We start from the raw sequence: 21,549 nt of genomic DNA on the forward strand, positions 1-21,549 counted from the left end.
TCTCATTTAAATTGTTGTTTTGATCTGAACGTGAGATGAAATTCAATGCAATACCTTTGTACACAAATGAGATATTGGCCTACAAATTTGAAACCTCAAGGGTTGACATTGAGAGTTTGGTGGTAATTTTAGACAATTTAGACAGTTCTAGTGACAGTCTTAAACTGTGATTTTTAGGTTGATTTTTGGCTGATTAAGGAATAATTGACCTGAACAATTTCTTAACCATAACATAATCTAACCATGAATCCAATTGACATTATTATCAATTTTGTTTGATTTAAATCTTGGTTGACTTGGAAAACGTGACATTTAAATGACAAATTTAGCCTAAACTTAATTGTAAACAATTATAATTCATGTTGATTTGGGTAAAGAATAAAGGTTTAATACAATTTCAACGAGATTCAGTTTTCCTTTAGATAAACGATCTGAAATTTTGATGCAATTCAATTTGAAAAAAGGGATAAAATTAAAGAGATATTTAATTTTACAAAAAGTTGCTTTTAATTAATTTGGCGTCCACTCAACCAGATTTTACTTACAAAAGTAGATTCAATACGATTTAAGTTATTTACAATCTTCCTCTTAATTTTGTTACAATTTTGTTGCCAATTTTCCTTGATAATCGACTGAATGCAGCAAATAAAAAACATGTTTTTGTTGTTATAGAGGAAAAAAAGATCAAGATCCATTACAGATTCCTTTCTGCTCTTCAACTCAGGTCAGAGTTACGGTAAACGAGCCAACCCTTAAACCAAAAAATCCAATTCAATCAACAGTCTTCTTTTTATTAAATAATGTAAGAAGAGGATAATAATACCGAAAAAGGTACTGAATAAAGTCAGCATACGTTAGTCAAAAGCCGAACCAGTAAGATCAATTGATTGTGGGTCCAAGTTTCGTTTTTGGTCTTCTTTAGAGGCTAACATCAACATTTTTGTCTTCTGTGTTGTTTTCATTATCGACCAGAGGTATTTGCCCAATCTGTTAATCTGATATTTTGTGTCTTTTTCATATTTGTTATTAAAATTGCTCGACTCCATCTTCAGGTCATTTCATTTTGAATCGACTGCCAATTCCATCATTGTTTTTCCGTTAGCCAGGGTATTGACAGAAAACTGATTTACCAGAGCTCACATTTTGTGCGGATAACCAGCTGTTTTGTGTACTTTGATTGAATATTGGATCAAGATGGAGACTGACATGGGACTGGAATCAATGGTTGCCAATGATCTACCACAGCTTGCCAAAACAATGGATGAAATTTATGACATGGCAATTTCAGCCGGTACTTGTATGTTCTCAATCCTCATGTTGAAAGCAATTGAACCAAAAGGACGAAAGTCTCAAAAAGATCTTAATGTATTGTAACCAACTAAACTCAGAGGTTGAATGATTCTCTCGAGTTATTGTATTTGTTTTGTAAATTGACGTTCTTCATCCTTTACGTGTAACCATAAAATGTTCAGTGAGCTTTGTCTCCTCTCAATCACTGTCTAATACTCCAATTGATGACTCCAAATAAACCAAAAATACATATCTAAATAGAACCATTGTTGTCTATTGATACATGACTTGGACGATTTGATTAAAGACACCAAAAAACAGGTAGATTAACCAAGTTAGTATTTAGTTGTTTTCACTGTTTAAATATTCATAAGATTCGTCATCATTGAAAATAAAGCTTCAGGTAACAGAGGTGAAAGATTTGAAACAAATCATAATTTAGTTAGATTTTTTGAAATCTTCAACAAAAATCCCGAAATGAAAGATTATAAGAAGATCGTCGATTGAATAAAAGATCATGAATTGAATAGGCAATGTGAAAAGATCAATGTCACATGTTGAAGAGAAAGATTGAAGCAAAAACACAGGAAAAGTGAAGGTGAGGAAACCCAATAAACTGTACAGGGTTAATGTTTCTCGTTTTGTTGATGTTGTTTAAACAAGGTAATCAAATCGTAAACACAATTAAGCACAGCAAGAGTTTATTATAATAAAAGGTTAATTTAATTGATAAAATAAAGTGAAATGAAATAAACAAAAATAGCAAACAAAATGAAGGCAAGTGAAAACCCGTAAAAGACAAAGGAAAACAACTGATTGACGATTTACCGAAGGTAACCAAATCTTATTACATTTAGATATCCTTTTACCCGTCAAATTTAAATCTTGAAATAAAATAATCAAGAAATAATGTCACCTAACAAGATTTGAATTAGCCAAGTTAGCCTTTCGAAAATTTTCGAGACAGAAATCAATATTAACATTAATTGATCATTTTTGGTTCATTGCTATGGTAACATTTGTGTACGTTATCATATCTTATTGAAAATGTTCATGGTAAATTTTTGATAGTTTAATTGGTAATCATTTGCAACTTGGTGATCAACTTATTTTTGATTGTTAACCAATTGGTGAAACATGAAAATAAAACATGATAGAAGTCTCTTGGCACCTGATTTGACTAATATTTTATCCCGAGTCGAGCTCATTTCTTGGTCACCAAATGGATCTAAAATTGCTGTATGCTTGTCATCAAGTAACCAGGTAAATAATTTTCCAGTGTTTGTCATTAGACTCATATCAAAGTATATACACAATCAAAGTTGTTGACTTTAGTATAATTGAGTCCGTAATTGATTAAATTGTATTGTGTCCAAGTGTTTGTGTGTGTGCCAGTGAATGTACGTGAGAGATTGAGTCAAGTTGATTCAAGTTGAGTGTTTTATGGGCTTTTCATGAAAATTTGTTGATGAATTTATCCAAAAAAATGTATTTAACGTTTTTTAAACTGCAAATAATTTATATTATTATTTGAATGTTGTATCGGGCATTCATCAAAGTGTCTTCATTCACATCATTCACTAGATCAAGCAGACAATTAAAAAGGAAAGTATTTGAAGACAAATCTTGCCATTCAAAAGGAATGAATAATTGGTTTGTAGACTAGACAAGAAACCAGAATTAGGTTCCAAATGAATTTTGAAGAAATTAGAAAATGAAAAAATGGTCAAAGACCAAACCAATTGTGCTGAGATTTTGACGAAAAATCCGTTGATTCATAAGAGAGTAAGATAGTGTCCATGAGTGTGTTTCAGTGGTTCGTTGTTTATGAGTAAAAAATGAAATTCATTATGTATTTGCTTGCACACAAATTATAACTAAAATGTTAGCTTGAGAATCAATTCCTCGTTTTGATCCAAGATGAAAATCAATTACAGTTTGGCCATAAATTAAAACAAAACAGCCAAAAAGAGATGAACGGTGAGCCAATGAGTTAAAGCTGGAACAGGATTTTGTTGGGTTTGCTTTAGGAAAAATGGGATTATCCTTAACCAGCAATGACACCAATGGTAACAACAGCAATTGATGATTGAGAAGACAAAAGACGGTCAGATTTGTTGACCATCAAGTTCTGTTTGCTAATCAAAATCAACTTTGACCTCGATTTTCTATAAAACAGTCCATCGGATGCACTATTTAATAGCACCAATGGTCTCAGTTCCTATGTCCCTACAAACATACAAAGTCTCAACTCTTAAAACAAATGTTGAGCCTTTTGCAGCATTCTTTGTATTTCGTCTGCAAGTTTAACCAGTTATTAATAATCACTTACTTTGAGAAACAAAGTTTTCTGTTTCTGAACAAATCGATGAATTCGATTGCCAGTTGAACCGATCGCATTCAGTGAGGGTGAGAGTTAGAGGGCTTAAACTTATTATTTGTTGATAAAATTCGTTGCCACACATCGATGATAGAACCCTTTTTTCAACGCATTGACAGTTGACCATTGAATCGAAAACTTTAGGCCTCGATATTTCGAAAATGGTATCACCTACAATCATCATTCTCTGACTAAATATTAGATTTTCGCATCGGCTTTAACATAATATGATTGAATACCGAAGAAAATCTGAGCTTATGCATTTAATAATCAAAATCCTTCATTCTAATATTAATGCATAACATTTGGGTTGGCATAAACATTTACTTTTATAAATCAAGTATCAAAGCTGACAGCATAAGTATTAAAATGCTATTCCTTTTTATGTTGAATCTTGAATGATCTTAAATTTCACTATATTATAGCCCATAATGAAATCTAATGTTCAGGCAAAGAATAATGATTGTAGGTAATACTAATCTCGAAAAATAGAAGTTCAAAGTTTTCGATTTAATGGTCAAAATCAAGAGAACTGTTGCTAAATTGAAAAAAGGATTCGGTTGGTCAGATGTGCCAACAAATTTTATCAACAAATGATAAGTTTCAGCTCTCTGACACTTACGGTCACAGAACGCAGTCGGTTTATTCGAAAATTAAAGTTCATCTGTTTTACAGAGGCAGAAAATTTTATTTCTTAAAAAAGACCATTTTCTGGTTGCTAATCAAAAGATAGATGATATAAAATAAGATTTATGAAAAAATCTTCTTCCATAGCTGGCAAAAAGGCGATCGAAGCTTTAACTTTGACCTCGATTTTCTTGAAAACTGTAGATCAGTTGAATTATCTAATAGCGCCAATGGATTCAGTTTTTATGTCCTGACAAATCCAACTAAGTATCAACTTTTTACTCAAATGTTCGAGCCTTTGGCAGCTCTTTTTGCGATTCATTTGTAAGTTTAACCAGAAAGTTGGTTATTTTACCAAGATATTGGTTATTATGAGCTTAGTTTGTTGAATAAGCTGTTACTCATCCATTTACAATATAAATATCATGATCCAAATGCGCTAATAGAAATTTATTAAGTTGAATTAAGTTATTAATTAGTAAAGGACTAAATTGGTGAAAGAATGATGAATGCAGGAAATGGCATTCTCGAAATATCGAGGCAGAAAGTTTTATGGCCAATGGTCAAAAACAAGAGAACTATTGTTAAACTCTTAAATGAGATCAATTCATGACGTGAGCTAACGTATTTCATGGACAAAAAATAAGTTTCAGCTCTCTAACACTTACGGCCATTGCATTCGATCGGTTTAACTGGCAATCGAAGACATCTAATTATTCAAAGACAGAAAATGTTATTTTTCTAAACAAGACCATTTTATGATTTTTCATCAAAAGATACATCAGTTAAATAAGTTTTGTGAAAAAATCTTGTTCCATAGCTGAAGAAAAGGCGATCGAAGTTTCAACTTTGACCTCGATTTTATCGAAAACTGTCCATCGGATGAATTCTTAAATAGTTCCATTGGGAGCAGTTTTTATGTCCCGACAAATCCCACCAAATCTTAACTTTTTACTCAAATGTTCGAGCCTTTGGCATCACTCTTTGCATTTCTTTGGCAAGCTTAACCAGAAAATTGGTTTATTTAGCAAGATATGAGTTAATATGAGTCTAGTTAGTTGAATAAGTTGTTGCTCGTACATTTAAAGCCAAAATATCATAACCGCAATGAGCTTATGGAAAGTTATTGAATTGTATTGATTTATTAATTAGTAAAGGACTAAATTGGTGAAAGAATGATGATGGTAGGAAATGCCATTCACGAAATATTGAGGCAAAAAGTTCTGAGACCAATGGCCAAAATCAAGAGAACTATCGATGAATTGAAAAAAGTGTTTTATCGTCGATGTGTGCCAACAAATTTCAGCAACAAATAATAAGTTTCAGCTCTCTAAGACTTACGGCCATAGAATGTGGTCGGTTTAGCTAAAAATCGAACTTATCTGTTTTACGTAAAAAAGAAAATTTTGTTTTTCGGAGTAATTGCATTTTCTGGTTGGTCATCAAAAAATACGTGAGGTAAATGAGTTTCATCGAAAAATCTGCTTCCATAATTGAATAAAAGGCGATCGAAGTTTCAACTTTGACCTCGATTTTCTAGAAAACTGTCCATTAGATGAACTCCTTAATAGTACCAATAGGATCAGTTTTAATTTCCCTACAAATCCCACTAAGTTTCAACTTTTAATTCAATTGCTCGAGTCTTTGGCATCAATCTTTGCATTTCTATGGCAAGTTTAACCAGAAAATTGGTTTATTTAGCAAGATATGAGTTAAGATGAGTTTATTTGGTCGCATAAGTTGTTTCTCGTACATTTGAAGCCCAAATATCATAACCCAAATAGGCTAATGGAAAGTTATCAAAGTGAATTGAATTATTAATGAATGTAAATGAATAAATTGGTGAAAGAATGATGGTTGCAAGTGATGCCATTCTCGAAATATCGAAGTTCAAAGTTTTAGGTTAATGGCTAAAATCAAATGAACTGTTGATAAATCAAGAAAAGTATTCAATCCATAATGTTAACTAATAGTTTTCATGGACAAATAATAAGCTTTAGCTTGCCAACCCTTACGGTCACAGAAAACGATCGATTTAACTGAATATCGAACTAATTTTTTTACAGAGAAAGAAAAGTTCTATTTCTAAAAATAAGTACATTTTTCTGGTTGATCATCAAAAGTTAAATCAGTTAAATAAGTTTCATGGAAAAATCTTCTTCTCTAGTTTTATAAAAAGCGATCGAAGTTCAAACTTTGAACTCGATTTTCTCGGAAACAATTAACCAGAAAAACTTTTGAGTGGCACAAGTGGATTCAGTTTTGTGTCCCTACAAACCAACAGAGTCTAAATTTGAAAGAAATTAACTTTGCCCGTTTTTGCTTATTTGTGTCGATTTGCGTATAAATGTGATAATTGTGCGAATTGCGTCTTTTTAGTAACAACCATGTTTACACATGAGTCGATGAAAAATGAGCTTCAGTTCTCTTACTTTTACGGTCACAGAAAGAGATCGGTTTAACCAAAATCGAAATGATTTGTTTTACAAAAATCAGAAAATTTGATTTCGCGGAATAAGTGCATTTCTGGTTTACCTTCAAAAGTTACACCAGAAAAAATTACCCAGTAAAACATGATAACAGTGTTAATATTTTTTTCTATTTTCACCTTTAGATCAACTTATTCGATGGATCAACTTTTGAAAGAAAAGATAAATTCACTTTAAGATCAGTCGAGAAAAGCTTTTCCAAAAAATCATTTGTCGTTAAAGGACTCAGCTTTTCCCCTGATTCAACCAAGCTCGCTATTGGTCAAACTGATTGTGTTATTTACGTTTACCGTCTAGGAGATTCATGGTAATTGTCATGTTGTAATTGTTGTGTTATTTTTATTTCTATCCTTTTAATATGCTTCTTGATTCTTTCCAGGGAAGACAAGAAATCAATTGTTGGACGGTATTTACTTCAAAGTCCAGTTACATGTCTACAATGGCACACTTCAGGAATTACATTTGGAATTGCTGAAGGCAAGGTTTGTAATCAAAACCATCTTCATGTGACAAACAGTTTAGACAAAAAAGATTGATTTCAATTGTTTACTTTTCACAGGTTAAATTGATACCCAACAATTCAAATCGAATGTCCACTTTGATATCAACAAACTCTATGGTCATTTCTTTATCAATATCTGGAGATACAATTGTCGCTGGTTTTCTCAATGGATCCATTTTCACATCAACAATTGGTTCTCGTGAATCTGGTGGCTACCAAATAGCTAGTCATTCCTGTCCACCCTTTGGATTAACACTAACCCATTCTGGTTATATTGTTGCCGCTGGTTGTGATGGTAAAATTGCCTTTCATTTGACATCTGGTTATCCTTCACGCAATGTTACCAATAAACAAATCATCGAGTTTGGCTCTGAACTGACTTGTGCTTCAGCCTTTCCTTCAGGAAACTCAGTTTTACTAACATCCACTGATAAAATGGTTATGTTTAATCTTGAATCTCATCTTTGGCGTTTAAATCAAACTATACAATTAGCTGGGACTCATTTGATTACCGCAGCCTACATAACCAAAGATGGAACCAGAATGTTGATTGGTTCTGTTACTGGTTCAGTTGATTTATTCACATCTCAATGGAAGAAGAAGCTTATTGGTGATAAATTTGAAGTAAATTATGTTGGATTGAGTCAAATTGTGTTTAAAAATTTAGACAATGGACTGACAAACGTATTTAGATCCGACCATGAGATTCGTGATGTCAGAATAATAAGAGATTCTTATGCTGTTGTTTGGACTTCAGGCAGCCTAATATTGGCTACTTTAGGGACGACATCCAAATCATCTGAAATTGAATGGCCTGGACTAACAAACAGTGGGTTTAAATTTTCTTTTGACTATGAAAATGTGGCTCTAATTTATGCTGCTGGCGAGTTATTTATTGTTGAGCTTGGCGTAAATCAGCTATTAGCATCAGTTAGAACTGATCATGTTAATCCTCATTTAATGAGGTAAGTTGACGTATAAACACCAATTCAAGCAAAATCTAATTCTTTTATCCAACAGTGTTCGTCTCAATGAACGAAAGTCAGGAGCCAAAGTGTTAGCCTATCTTCTTGACTTGAAGACAATTGCTATTGTTGACTTGATCTCAGGCCTACAAATTTGTACTTGGTCACATGAAGATAAAATTGATTGGTTGGAGTTGAACGAGACTACCAAACGTTTACTCTTTCGAGATAAACAACTTCGACTTCATTTACTCGACATTCTTGCCCAAGAGTCGACCGTTTTGCTCAATTTCTGTGGCTTTGTTCAATGGGTTCCTGGAAGTGATGTTGTTGTCGCTCAGGCAAGAGATAAAGTATATGTTTGGTACGACTTCAGTCGTCCGGTTATTCACGATATTCCTGGTGATTCAAAAGCTGAAGTAATGTCGATTGAGAGAGAAGGTGGACTTTCAAGGGTGACCTTTACTGGCAACATTCCTGACATTATATTAGACGATGTGCTGCTTGAATTTGATACAGCACTTGAAGATGGTGATTTACGGCGAGCAATGTCTTTTCTTGAAACCTGTGAATTATCTCCTGAATCTGAAGCAATGTGGAAACAATTAGCCAACGTTGCTCTTCAATCTTCTGACATTTCAGTCGCTGAACGAGCCTATGCAGCAATTGGTGATGTCACTCGAGCCTCATTTTTCCGTCAATGTTTTGATAATCAAAGTAAACTCGCTTTACTTGAAGGTGACTGGAGTAACTTTGAATCAAACAACTTTGATGATGTGATTGAAACATACGTAACTTTACACAAGTGGGATAAAGCTATTGAATTGGCCGCCAGGATGGGTCGAATCGATGTTAAAGACTCGTTAGAGACTCGTTACCTCGATTATCTCAGTGAAACTGATCAACAAGCTGAAGCTGGTCGTTTAATGGAAAAGAAAGGCCACTATGAAGAGGCCATTAAACTCTATTTAAGATCAGGCTGGCCTTTTCAAGCTGCTGCTTTATTGTTTGATATGGCAGTCAAAAAACCATTAAATATCAAGCGAAATCTCCTCGAAGAACTGGTTGCTGAACTTAAGGATGCTCAATTTTATGAAGAGGCTGGACGATTGTGTGAAATGGCACCACTTTCTGATCCTAATGCTGCATATGAACTTTATCTTACTGGAAATTGTTTTGGTCGAGCAATCGACTTGGCTCGTCGTGAATTTCCCGAAGAAGTTGTTAATCTTGAAGCCAAATATGGAGATTGGCTGATGAATTCAGCTCGAGACCCAGCTGGAGCTATTAATCACTACATTGAAGCTGGACAGAATGATAAAGCGCTGAAAGCTGCTGTTGAAGCTGGTCAATTTGAAAAGGCGGCCGAGATTGTTCCCAGCTTAGATGTGATTCCATCTGAGCTTGGTCGCTCTATTGCTGAACATTATGCATCTAGTGGGCAAATTGACGCCGCTCAAGAAATATATTTAACCTGTGGATTGATTGAAGAGGCCGTTTCATTGCTTAATAAAGCTGGACAATTCAGCAGAGCGTACCGATTAGCTAAAAATTATATGTCAGGGGAAGCAGCTCGTGAAATGTATGAAAATATTGCTCGATCAATGGAAGGAGAAGGCAAATACCGAGAAGCTGAACGAATCTACATTACATGTGATGATGTCGACTCAGCCATATCCATGTACAAAGCAGCGCGTCAATATGATTCAATGATTAGATTGGTTAAACAGTATCATCCAGATCTTCTTAACGATACTCATCTGCATTTAGCCAAAGAGCTGGAAAATGAAGGGTTACATGCTCAAGCTGAAGGGCATTATGTTGCTGCAGGTGAATGGAAAAACGCTGTTAGAATGTATAAAAATGCCAATAAATGGGAAGACGCTTACAGAGTGGCTCGATCTTATGGTGGAGCTGTTCCTGCCAAGCAAGTTGCCTTTTTATGGGCTAAAAGCCTATCAGATTCCGAGTCTGCTGTTAAACTATTGACAAGATTTGGTTTACTCAACCAAGTCATTGATTATGCTGTTGAATGTAATGCATTTGAGTTTGCCATTTCCTTGGTAACTAATGCTGGTCCTGAAATGAAACACAAATTAACTGATGTTCGCCTAAAGTACGCTTTATGGTTGGAAGATGAAGGTCGATACGATGAAGCTGAAGCTCTTTTCTTGGCTGCCAATAAACCAAGAGAAGCCGTTTTAATGTATCTTCATGCCAAATCATTTTCAGATGCTTTAAGGGTTGCTGAGCAATATGTTAAAGATGAAAACGTCGTTTCTGGTGTTCTTGTTGCTGAATCTAAAAGCTTATTGGAACGACCGGGAGGAACATCAATTGAAACAATGATGAAAGCCGAGTCATTGTTGTTAAGAGCTGGTCGAATTGAGTTGGCTGTCAAAATGTACAAAGACATGGAAATGTGGGACGAAGCTTTGCGAGTTTGTGAACAATATTCACCAGTTTTAATCGATTCAGTTAAGCGTGACATGATTTTATCTGGTAATCGTTCATCAGCATCTATGGCCGACTTTCGCTCGGTTGAATCGGGTTCAACAAATGGTTCAAGACTTCGTGGTTCAGTTGCATCCAGAGGTTCTCCAGCAACTTCCCGATCAGGCAGCATATCTGTACCAATAACACCTTCTGAGTCTTACAAGCGAGATTTAAAATCTGATTTGGAAGCGGCTGAAGCTGCTAACGATAAGGAAAATATTGTCCGATATTGTTTACTTTTAGTTTCCCAGTTGGTTGGTAAAAAGTCATTTGATGAGGCAGTTAGGTTAATCAATAAGTATCCCGTTGTATTGGCAACACCCGAAAGCAGAACTCTTTTAATCCGAATAGCCAATGATTTGATGGCCTTTGAATTGCCCGATGAACCAGACAGTTCAACCTGGAAAAATCTTCGCAATGCGTTGTCAAGTCATCTTTCAACATCCAATGGAACAGCTGATGATGCCTCTATTGATAAATATCTATTGATTACACATTATTTGGTTTTACGTCGAGCGCTGACAAATTTGGCCGATTTTAATGGAGTCTCTGATTTACTCTGTAAATTGACTGTTTCACTTGTCCGTTATACTGATGTCCTTCGGGTTGATAAATTTTTTTACGAAGCTGGATTGGCTGCTAAGGAGAATGGACGTCTAGATATGGCTTTCATTTTTTGGAACCATTTTCTTGATTTGATTGATGCCATTGAAGAGGGTGATGTTAATGTTGATCATTCTGATTTTGAAGCGACTGACATTCCATCAGAGGTTCCTTTACCATCAACACCATACTCTATTGAGGGTCAGCCTAATCTAATAGAAGACGTTAAAAGCTGGATTCTTCAAGTTTCAATGGATTCCAAGATTTCTCATAATCTTCCAGTTGATCCATATTGGGGTAATGTTTATGAAGCTTCATTGGTCAATACAGATGGAACTAGATGTTTACCTTGTCTAGTTACTGGATATCCAGTTCATAAGCACAAGATTCTTGAATTGAAACCCAACAAATATGCAGCCAATAAAGATGATTGGAACAAGTTACTAATGATTACCAAGGTAAATATATTGAACACAACAATTTTATTACACATTTATTAATTGTTGTTAATTGTTTTCATTTTACTCTATTCACAGGTTTCAGGGAGTGATGAGTTGAAAGAGATACTTCTTTTCATTGGAAAGCTCTGTGGAAATGCAACTGTTGCTCGATTCACGTTTCAGTAAAAAGTTGTCAGTTATTATCAGCTGTTGTAAACATTGTATATTGTATTGTTTTTCTTGGTGATATGCTCAATTTAGAGAATAATCAATTTCTTAATTGATTCAAAATGAAAGTCTTTAACTGTGCCCCGATTTTTCATTAACTTGCAATCATTTGGTTTCAACTAACCTTCAAAATTTTATTCAAATAAACTTTGAAAGGTTTATAATGGATCGAAAGCTTTTCTGATCATATAAATTGGCTCCTCGTCAAATGAACAGTACAGCTAGGATGAACCAAAGAGTAATACAACTAGTATTACTCTTTGGGATGAACAATGATCAAAAAACAAGTAAATTAGAAAGATTTTTTAGCAAGTCCAAATAAAGCAACCATAAGTTAGAACTTTGAAATCTGCAACAAAAATCCCGAAATGAAAGATTATAAGAAGATCATCGATTGAATAAAAGATCATGACATGGCGATTTCAGCCGGTACTTGTATGTTCTCGATCCTCATGTTGAAAGCAATTGAACCAAAAGGACGAAAGTCTCAAAAAGATCTTAATGTATTGTAACCAACTAAACTCAGAGGTTGAATGATTCTCTCGAGTTATTGTATTTGTTTTGTAAATTGACGTTCTTCATCCTTTACGTGTAACCATAAAATGTTCAGTGAGCTTTGTCTCCTCTCAATCACTGTCTAATACTCCAATTGATGACTCCAAATAAACCAAAAATACATATCTAAATAGAGCCATTGTTGTCTATTGATACGTGACTTGGACGAGCTGATGAAAGACACCAAATAAACAGATAGATTAGCCAAGTTAGTATTTAGTTGTTTTCACTGTTTAAATATTCATAAGATCATCATCATTGAAAATAAAGCTTCAGGTAACAGAGGTTAAACATTTGAAACAAATCATAATTTAGTTAGATTTTTTGAAATCTTCAACAAAAATCTTTTAATGAAAGATTATAAGAAGATCGTCGATTGAATAAAAGATCATGAATTGAATAGGCAATGTGAAAAGATCAATGTCACATGTTGAAGAGAAAGATTGAAGCAAAAACACAGGAAAAGTGAAGGTGAGGAAAACCAATAAACTGTACAGGGTTAATGTTTCTCGTTTTGTTGATGTTGTTTAAACAAGGTAATCAAATCGTAAACACAATTAAACACAGCAAGAGTTTATTATAATAAAAGGTTAATTTAATTGATAAAATAAAGTGAAATGAAATAAACAAAAATAGCAAACAAAATGAAGGCAAGTGAAAACCCGTAAAAGACAAAGGAAAACAACTGATTGACGATTTACAGAAGGTAACCAAATCTTATTACATTTAGATATCCTTCCTCAGCGTGCATAAAATTTTCGTCTTCATCTTCCACTTCTGGTTGTTGATTTTGATCCAAAATACTTTTTAAGTTTAGTGTCGGTATTGCAGTTACGACTAATTTATAACCTCTACGAGTCGGTGGAAGTTAATCTGAATGGAAATGCTCACTACGAATAACTAGTTTCTTTATCTCAGAATTATTTGCTCGAATTTGAAGTCCCGCAATATAGAATATTCACCGGATTCAGCCATTTCTCACATCTTTCTGCGTCATTCAAGCGAAATTTGAAAAGGGATACAAAGCTATTCCTACCTGATTGTCAGCTTGAACCAAACACTTAGAAGACACTGAAAATTCAGATAAAAATCGTTTAGAGTCCATGTTCAGATATAAGTCAAAAATGTTAATCATGATAAAAAATTTTGAATGATTCTTATTTTTATTAGTAAATTCAATAACTTATTAAACCTGTTTCTTAAGTCATTATGTATATCATTTACATGTATTTTATCAATGTTTGAGGTTGTAAAGGGCGTTTTAGCTAATTTTACCGTTGTAAATTGGCTATATCTTTGCCCCTGAGTGAACCTGAGGTTAAATATTTAGTTTATGCAGGTTTGGGCGATACTCAATTGTCATATTTCAAGGTCAAGGTCAGACAAGGTCATTGCGTTATTTGACCTCTAACTGATTTTTGGAGGTCATTTTCTAAGAGTACAAAAATTTTTTGATTGGTTTATGTTTACTACGAGTTATTATCTCACACCGTTGGAAAGATAAATGTATCCTTCTTAAAACCAATTGATCAACACAAAAATGTGTAAACACTCATACCTTTTGACCTAAATAAATTATGAACATGTCACAAGCATCAACCAATCTGAAAATTTTTGCACTCTTAGAAAATGACTTCCAGATATCAGTTAGAGGTCAAATAACGCAATGACCTTGTCTGACCTTGACCTTGAAATATGGTAATTGAGTATTTAGGATTGAATGGTCGAATTTAATTAAATCTAATTGCTGTTTCGCCGTTTGTTGTGGACTCAAGTTGGCCATAGAGGTTGATTGAACAAACAGTATCCATGTGTGACTGCACGCAATGCCATTAACCAAAAGTTCAAATTAAGTAAGATGAGCCTAATAGTATTCCTTACTTGAATAAAAATTGAATCATTTGTTTGTTTAACCCGTTTGGTTAATTAAGACAGAGGCATGGACTAACATGTCTAATAGCAGACAAAATCTTAATCACTTGTTTGCCTCTTTTTTTGTCCTCGGCTTTTCGCTTCTTGATTGATACCACATTATAAATACCAAAGGATATTTACAAGTGTAATATGAGGCGAGATCGGGTAACTTTCTTTTTCAGGTTTACTTTAACCGACAAATTATTGTTAAGTAAGGCTGTTTATCAGACGATGATGATAAATGACGATTAAAACAGGAGTTGAAGACAAAAGAGGAGACAAGATTCACATTATGACCATAATCCTTCCTTACCAATAATTTGTGTCGAAAATTTGCTCAAGCTGTTCATTACAATTTTAGAGTTTGAATAGATAACTAGTTTTGTTCTCTTTCCATTCTTCTTTTTCTCTAACCATTTATTTCTAGTTGAAGTCTTATCTTCTTTAAATATTTTCATCAAATTCATATTTGTGTTCATATTTTATTTCTAATTGTTTTTATTGTTTTTTCAAAAATATTGTCTCACAAGTATTTCTACTCACCATGTCAGTGCGTCTTAGACCCCAATCGAGTTCCAATGTTATCGTCGGTCATCACTCGGGAGGATGGTTTGAGATGGACAAAGGTCTATTTTCCTCTGTCGCGACATTGTTCGCCCCACTACTCACCTCTGACCCTGAGGTTAAAAGGATTTTGATCCCTGACACCGTTTATCATTCAGTTTTTGTGGCCATTAAAGCCATGTTCCATGGAGATGAAGTGGATGTTGAACCGAGACATTTAGAGGAATTTACTACCCAACTGGAAAGCATTGGTGTAAAAGTAGCAAAAGTTTGTCATTCTTCTTTTGTTACCGACGATAGACCAATGGTTACTGCCAAGCAACTTATTATGGCGAGCAATTATCCTTTGGCCAAGACATGAGTCTGATCGACTGATAGATGATCCAGCCATGATAGATGATGATGGTCCAACCATGTGAGTAACTTGTTTGATTATATTGTTTTTTGTTCTTTTCCAGTAATTTTGTGTTTTCTTCTGTTTGCAGTTTACACTTCTTTTGTGCCCAAAGATACTCCATGTCAGGAGTTTAAGTTTTATGAAAAAGAAGATCTGGTGAAAAGCTTCAATTATTATAATATAAAATTTTCACACGGAGATTTCAGAAAGAAACTCTATTGTGTGGGTCCTAACAATAAGACTTTTCAAGTCAAAAGAAAGAAAAAGATAAATTTATCTACTTTGAAATTTAAAACATTCGAGCGATATGCAGGAGACATAAATTATGTTTTCCTTCCTGCAAATATATCGGAATTCACTTTTGATCAATTTCAGTCTCTTTTTTTAAATGAAATGTGCACCATCCCATTGGAAAAGTTTGAAGAATTCAAAAAAGAGTTGGAGAGCATCGGGATTTGCTATTGAAATCAGTGATCTTATTGATGCAGACCACAAACATCAATATAGAGTTTTAGCCAGGAAAGCCAAGAAGGATAAATCTAAATCTTTTGTTTACATCTGCGAATTTAATTCTGAATATGCCAAAAACCCAGCTGCAGCCACGGAAGAACCAGTTGTGGAAATCACACGATTGGAGTTGAATGATGAACAACCAGAACCAGAACCAGAGATAGAGCCTCCAAAAAAAGGAAATGTTTAATTTAAATATTTAAAAAGATAATTTGATAATTTTCATAAAGCAATTCAGTTACATGTCAATTTCTCATTTTCTCATAATTTCCTTCCCTTATAATCATAATAAAATTTAAGTCATTTAAACACCTTTTGTTTGTCTATTTTCTCAAATGTTTAAAGTCGTTTAGTTTTATAACGAACTAAATACGTTACTATACTATACGTTCTAAATTTATATAAACAAAATATTTAACCTCAGGGTCACTCAGGGGCAAAGATATAGCCAATTTACAACGGCAAAATTAGCTAAAACGTCCTGTATTGTATGTTAAATAATCAAAGAATTCAAAATATAACTTTCGTTAGAAATATAAAAAAGTTCAATGTTAAATGATGTGATTTAGTGAAACAAATCAACGTGGTTGACCAATGCCAGAGTCATCGTGTGGTCACTTTTTAACTTTTTTTATGCCAATTTTCCCATTGAAGTGAACACTCTTTTTACTCTTTGAACCAAATCTTTTCGCATTTAGATATCCTTTTACCCGTCAAATTTAAATCTTAATAATTAAAAAATATTCAATTCATCTCAAATTAATATCTTAAACTGATTTCTAGCATTAATATCCAAATTACTAAAGAGTAATGGATTTAATTTTCAATTTTTGACTTTAAAACTCAACAAAAAACAATCGATCCTCCAATGAGAAAAAGATGAAAATAATTTCATGATAAGCCACCAGTGAAAGTGTATCAGGAATGTGATTCAGTAGATGTCACTACAATATTACAATAAAATAGATGAAAAGTTTGGAGGGTATTCAGTAGGTTGTATTGGTTGTTCAGTCACTCGTAAAGCTGTTGTCCAAGTCAATTGCTGTAATATCTTCAGTATCAACATTTCATAGAAACCAATATCATCATAATATCATTACCATCATCACCATCATTACCTTAACCAAGCACAAACCGGAAAATAAAGATTAAAATAAATTGTTAGTTGATCAACTAAAATGTTAAATAATTGTTAAACTGTTTAAACAGTTGATTTACAATAAAACGCAAAAAAAGGATCAAAATTAGGAATCCAGAAAAGTCAAAATCTGTCAACTTGTTGTTTCATTGAAAAAATCAAATCATTCCCAGTGACAAGTTAAACAATTTTTTGTTCAATAACTGTGACAAGTGTTACATTCAATTTAATTTGTTTGAATTTTGAAACAATAATCAAATTGGAAACCATCTAATCAATTGTGTGTTTGTGTTTAACAATTGTAAAGTTTCAAAGTCAATATTGAAGTCATCACCAAGCCAACATCAAACCTTTTTATAAGGCCAACATAAAGTCAACATTGAGCCAACATAAAGCAACTTGAACCAGCATTTCAAGTAACAATTGTGAGTAATTTTTCATTTCATGTGAATCCATATTGCCTGAGCATTTAACATCATCAATTAATAGGAAAAAAACAAACGAAGAAAAGGGAAGAAAAAGAATAAGATTAAGATGAAAAATGAGGTTGAAATGAAAGGCATTTTACCTTTGTTGTTGCTTGAAAATGATAATAACAAATAATATAAAACAAACATCACATTTAAGGTTCAGGTTTTTTTCAGGTAAAGATTCATGAGTATGAAGATGAACCTTTGTTTATTTGCTCATCAATCAGATTTCAAGATTGATCATCTTAAGTCTATTCTTGACTTTTATCATGATGAAGACCATGATGATCACCACAACAACGGTAAAATTGATTACTTTAATGTGACCCAAACATTTAACCAAAATGAAAATGGTGAGTATTAAAGATGAAGAGTTATCATCATTAAGCAAAAGGTTTAACCATTAGATGAAGAGGATGGTGAAGAGATAAATAGGAAATAAGATGAAGGCTCATTTGCTTGCTGGATAATCTGATATCAACAACTAACTGAAGCTACAAGAATGCTGAGAACCGTGTTCATCACAACTTCCTTCAATAGCCAAAACCCATTAAATCCATCGCCATCTTCAACTTCACTCCAACTCTCATTTACCTTTTTTATCCATCATTATCCTTCTGCTTTCTCATCCTCAATGTCTGACCATAAGATGATGATAAGACTTTGACCATCATCATCTCCATTACCTCCAATCAAATTGGTTATTAGATGAGAAAAGCCTAAAGACTGATTTAAAACCAAATACAACCACCAAAGACTACTGTAGAGATTGATTCAAAGGTTGATTCAAAGATTGCTTCAAACATTGATTCCAAGCTAACAGCACAGACCAACTCAGAGACTAATAAGGTTTTTTTTACAAAAGTAATTTCACTTGATTCCAATTGTGGTCAAACAATCAACTAAACATTAACCCAAATGTCGAGTAAAAATATTGTCTTTCCAATGTTTACTGTTAGTCGTTCATGTTTCAACATTTTAAGGTTAATTTTACTTCTCCTCTTCATTACCAACCTTCAATCCAATAATAAAGATTGATACAATCTTTATTGTTCAACTTCACCATGTTCATCAATCTGATTCTTGACCCAACTCTAATTGTCTTTTAATCAATAAATAACCATTGACTTTTCAAGACAACACCAAAATGCACCTTCAACTGATCATCCAATATCTCAACCCAAATCATCCCTTCCTCGCTAAATTAACATGTCAATCAATTGATAATATCATGTTACTTAAATTGCCTTTACATCATTCATTTAATTTTCAAATCAACAGATTTTGCTTTTCTTCCTCATGAGTTTCGTCAATAACTTGACAATTCAACTTTTCACGTGAATTGAAGACAAGTTTGATTGTAACCACAAATTGTTGATAAAACACACACAAAAGCAACAGCAAAATAAATAGTTAACCATTTGTAAAACGACTCAGCTTATCATTTCAACAGTTAACTTCATCTTCAACATTTATCTTACAAAAAAGGTAAAAATGAACAACAAGAAACCAGAAAAAAAAGACTCAAAATTACTCGAGTCTATCCTTCACTCCCTGTCTGTTTCAATTTTATTTTCACCTTTTCCTCAGGGAATGCTTTTGTCTTACCAGATACTGAGTTCAATAAAGGTGAGAAAGATGATAAAGTTGGAATAAAAAAGGAATAAGAAAAAGGAATGAAAACAAATGAAAAAAGTGTATCAGAAAGTGTATAATGTCAAATGAAAAAGATATGTAAGATGATGAGAAATTGAAATGTAAAAAAAGGTTGACAAAAGCCTTAAAAATTCAGCTTATTTGACATGAGAATTGTTATCATATTTTTTGCTTACACGCAAAGATATCTTTTGAATCTATGAACATTTTAATGTTTCACTTAAAATGATGTTAATAGTTTTCAGCATTTCTCATCTTCTTGCAACATTCATCATAATCATCATTATCATCGCCATCACCAACCATAGTTACCCATTTCGGGTAAATGAACACTGAAACCACTTGAATCGATCACAATTTTGACATTACCTGTCCTTTGATATAAATGTGTTTCAACCATTTAACTGAGTCTTTCCTTTTTTTATCGTCATTCGTCTTCTCATTGTGGTTCATCTTATTTATCATCATTCATTGTTCTTGTACACATTCAAATGGTTGATTGAACCTTACATTGTCTGTCAATTTTACATGCAATACAAAAAACAAGAAAGTTCAATGGATTTCCCTGTTTTCCTTCTTTAATGGTATTCTGATTGCTTCTAACCATCTACATCAATAATCTAAATACTAATAATGATAATGATGTTAATAACATCTTAACACACTCTCTCTCTCTCCCTACTTCATCATCATTATCATCTTGTGGACACAAAATAAACTTTCAATTCCCAATTCTCATTCCCTGTTATCCATTTGTTATCTTCACCTTTTCTGGTTTCACCTTTTTTCTTCATCCACTCCTTAAGTGTTTACAATAATATTATTAGCAACAGCAACATTAAACCTCTATAGATGTTATTATTTACTCTATTACTAGCATTATTATCATTTTAATATAAATATTACAACCTTTTCTTTATCATGTTCAACTTGTAATTATTTTGCTGTAAAACATTAACCATACGGATATATTAAACAGTTCAACAATATTAAGCATTGCAAATGAAAATGTAACCACAGTGAAAAGCTTAATATCAGAGAACCCAATAATCCATCAATCTTATTGCTTTTAGGTATTACATTGATTATTGAATCAAAATATGTTCAACAGCCGATATTCAAATATTTCAATTTAACTATTGAATCCATTAAATGTTGATACAGATGTTCAAATGCAGGTTATTGTCCCTTTCAACCAATCAAATAAACCAAAGTCAAATTGTGATCACTAAGGTGTGACTACTGAGGTTTTCAACTAATTGCTCAAAATCAAATTGCAACACATTGGCTAGACTTACCAACATTGTTGAACCGTTGAATTATAAATTGGTGTGCAAAAATAAGTCCATTTTATTGAAAAATGTGAAGTTATGGTTATAAATAGTAAAGGATATCAAAATCTAATTTCGTATTTCGTCAGTGAAAATGGTTTTTTCCTTAATTGATGAAAAATTGGTTTCTAATCAGTCTTCATAAAAGTTAGCTTTGAGGTGGACTAGAACCTCCAGTTGACCTTAGTTGAACCATACTCAAGCCTCCCAATAATCAAGTCAACACACATTAGGAAAGTGATTAAAGCATGAATTTCTTTGTTTTTTTTCGATTAGAAATTGATTTTTCATAAAATCAAAGGAAATTTTTAGCTATTTCGCTCTAATGTTTTTTTTGCTGTAATGCTTGATAAAATTGGTTATCACGCCAAAAGATGAATTTCTGTCTTTAACAGGGCAAACAATTTTGAGCGAATACGAAAAAATATCGTTTTCTTATTTTTGAAACTACCATTATCCTGCAAGGTGCAACTGTAATTGTGACCTATCACATTTTTTATGTTTTTTTCTTGATTTTTGCCCCTGTTTTTCATCTAAAAGATAATATTTTATTTAGGTCCTCGAGTATAAGCTTTCTTCTTGTACCGACTTATTCAAATCTTAAACTTTTATAACGAAATTGAAATCCGTTTTTGCAGACTTAAGTATAGACGAAGTTTGAGCCCTTTTCATTGAACAATTGATGTCAAATTTTGCAAATTTTGCGATTCCCTCAAACCCAGACATAAACTTATATCACTATTTTGAAAAAGTCATACCTTTATGCGTTTATTGACTTTGTAAGCTAAATTTTTTGAGCTTTTGATTCACTTGACTTGGTGTTTGCAGATTAAACACAATGATTGAAACTTACAAGTGATTCAGGTGTTTCTTGTTACAATAATAATGCAAAATAATCCAACGATTAATTTTTAAACTTATTGACTAAACAGAGTCAACTTTGTTTACTAAGAGTTCATTGTTTTTAAACTTGACTTTGTGATAAAACAAAGCA

General features: G+C 33.1%; 2 protein-coding genes across 2 annotated transcripts in view; both read left to right on the top strand.

Moving 5' to 3' along the window:
• The first annotated feature begins 2,330 nt into the window (after positions 1–2,330).
• On the top strand, positions 2,331–11,982 carry Oseg2 (intraflagellar transport protein Oseg2). Its single transcript, XM_015929884.3, has 6 exons — positions 2,331–2,553; positions 6,912–7,093; positions 7,166–7,268; positions 7,346–8,253; positions 8,309–11,810; positions 11,889–11,982. The coding sequence occupies exons 1-6, from the start codon at positions 2,428–2,430 to the stop codon at positions 11,976–11,978; spliced, it is 4,911 nt and encodes a 1,636-aa protein (XP_015785370.1). The 5' UTR covers positions 2,331–2,427; the 3' UTR covers positions 11,979–11,982.
• A 4,984-nt stretch (positions 11,983–16,966) lies between these two features.
• Positions 16,967–21,549, top strand: part of Elk (Eag-like K[+] channel) — a 63,365-nt gene continuing 58,782 nt past the window's right edge. The window contains exon 1 of the mRNA XM_015929701.3: positions 16,967–17,523. The gene's annotated coding sequence lies outside the window, so the exon portion shown is untranslated. The remainder of the gene's footprint in view (positions 17,524–21,549) is intronic.

The sequence above is a fragment of the Tetranychus urticae genome, chromosome 1, assembly GCF_039701765.1.
Source record: "Tetranychus urticae isolate SD_2017Ah chromosome 1, NJAU_TeUrti_SD_1.0, whole genome shotgun sequence".
In the NCBI taxonomy this organism is placed as follows: domain Eukaryota; kingdom Metazoa; phylum Arthropoda; class Arachnida; order Trombidiformes; family Tetranychidae; genus Tetranychus; species Tetranychus urticae.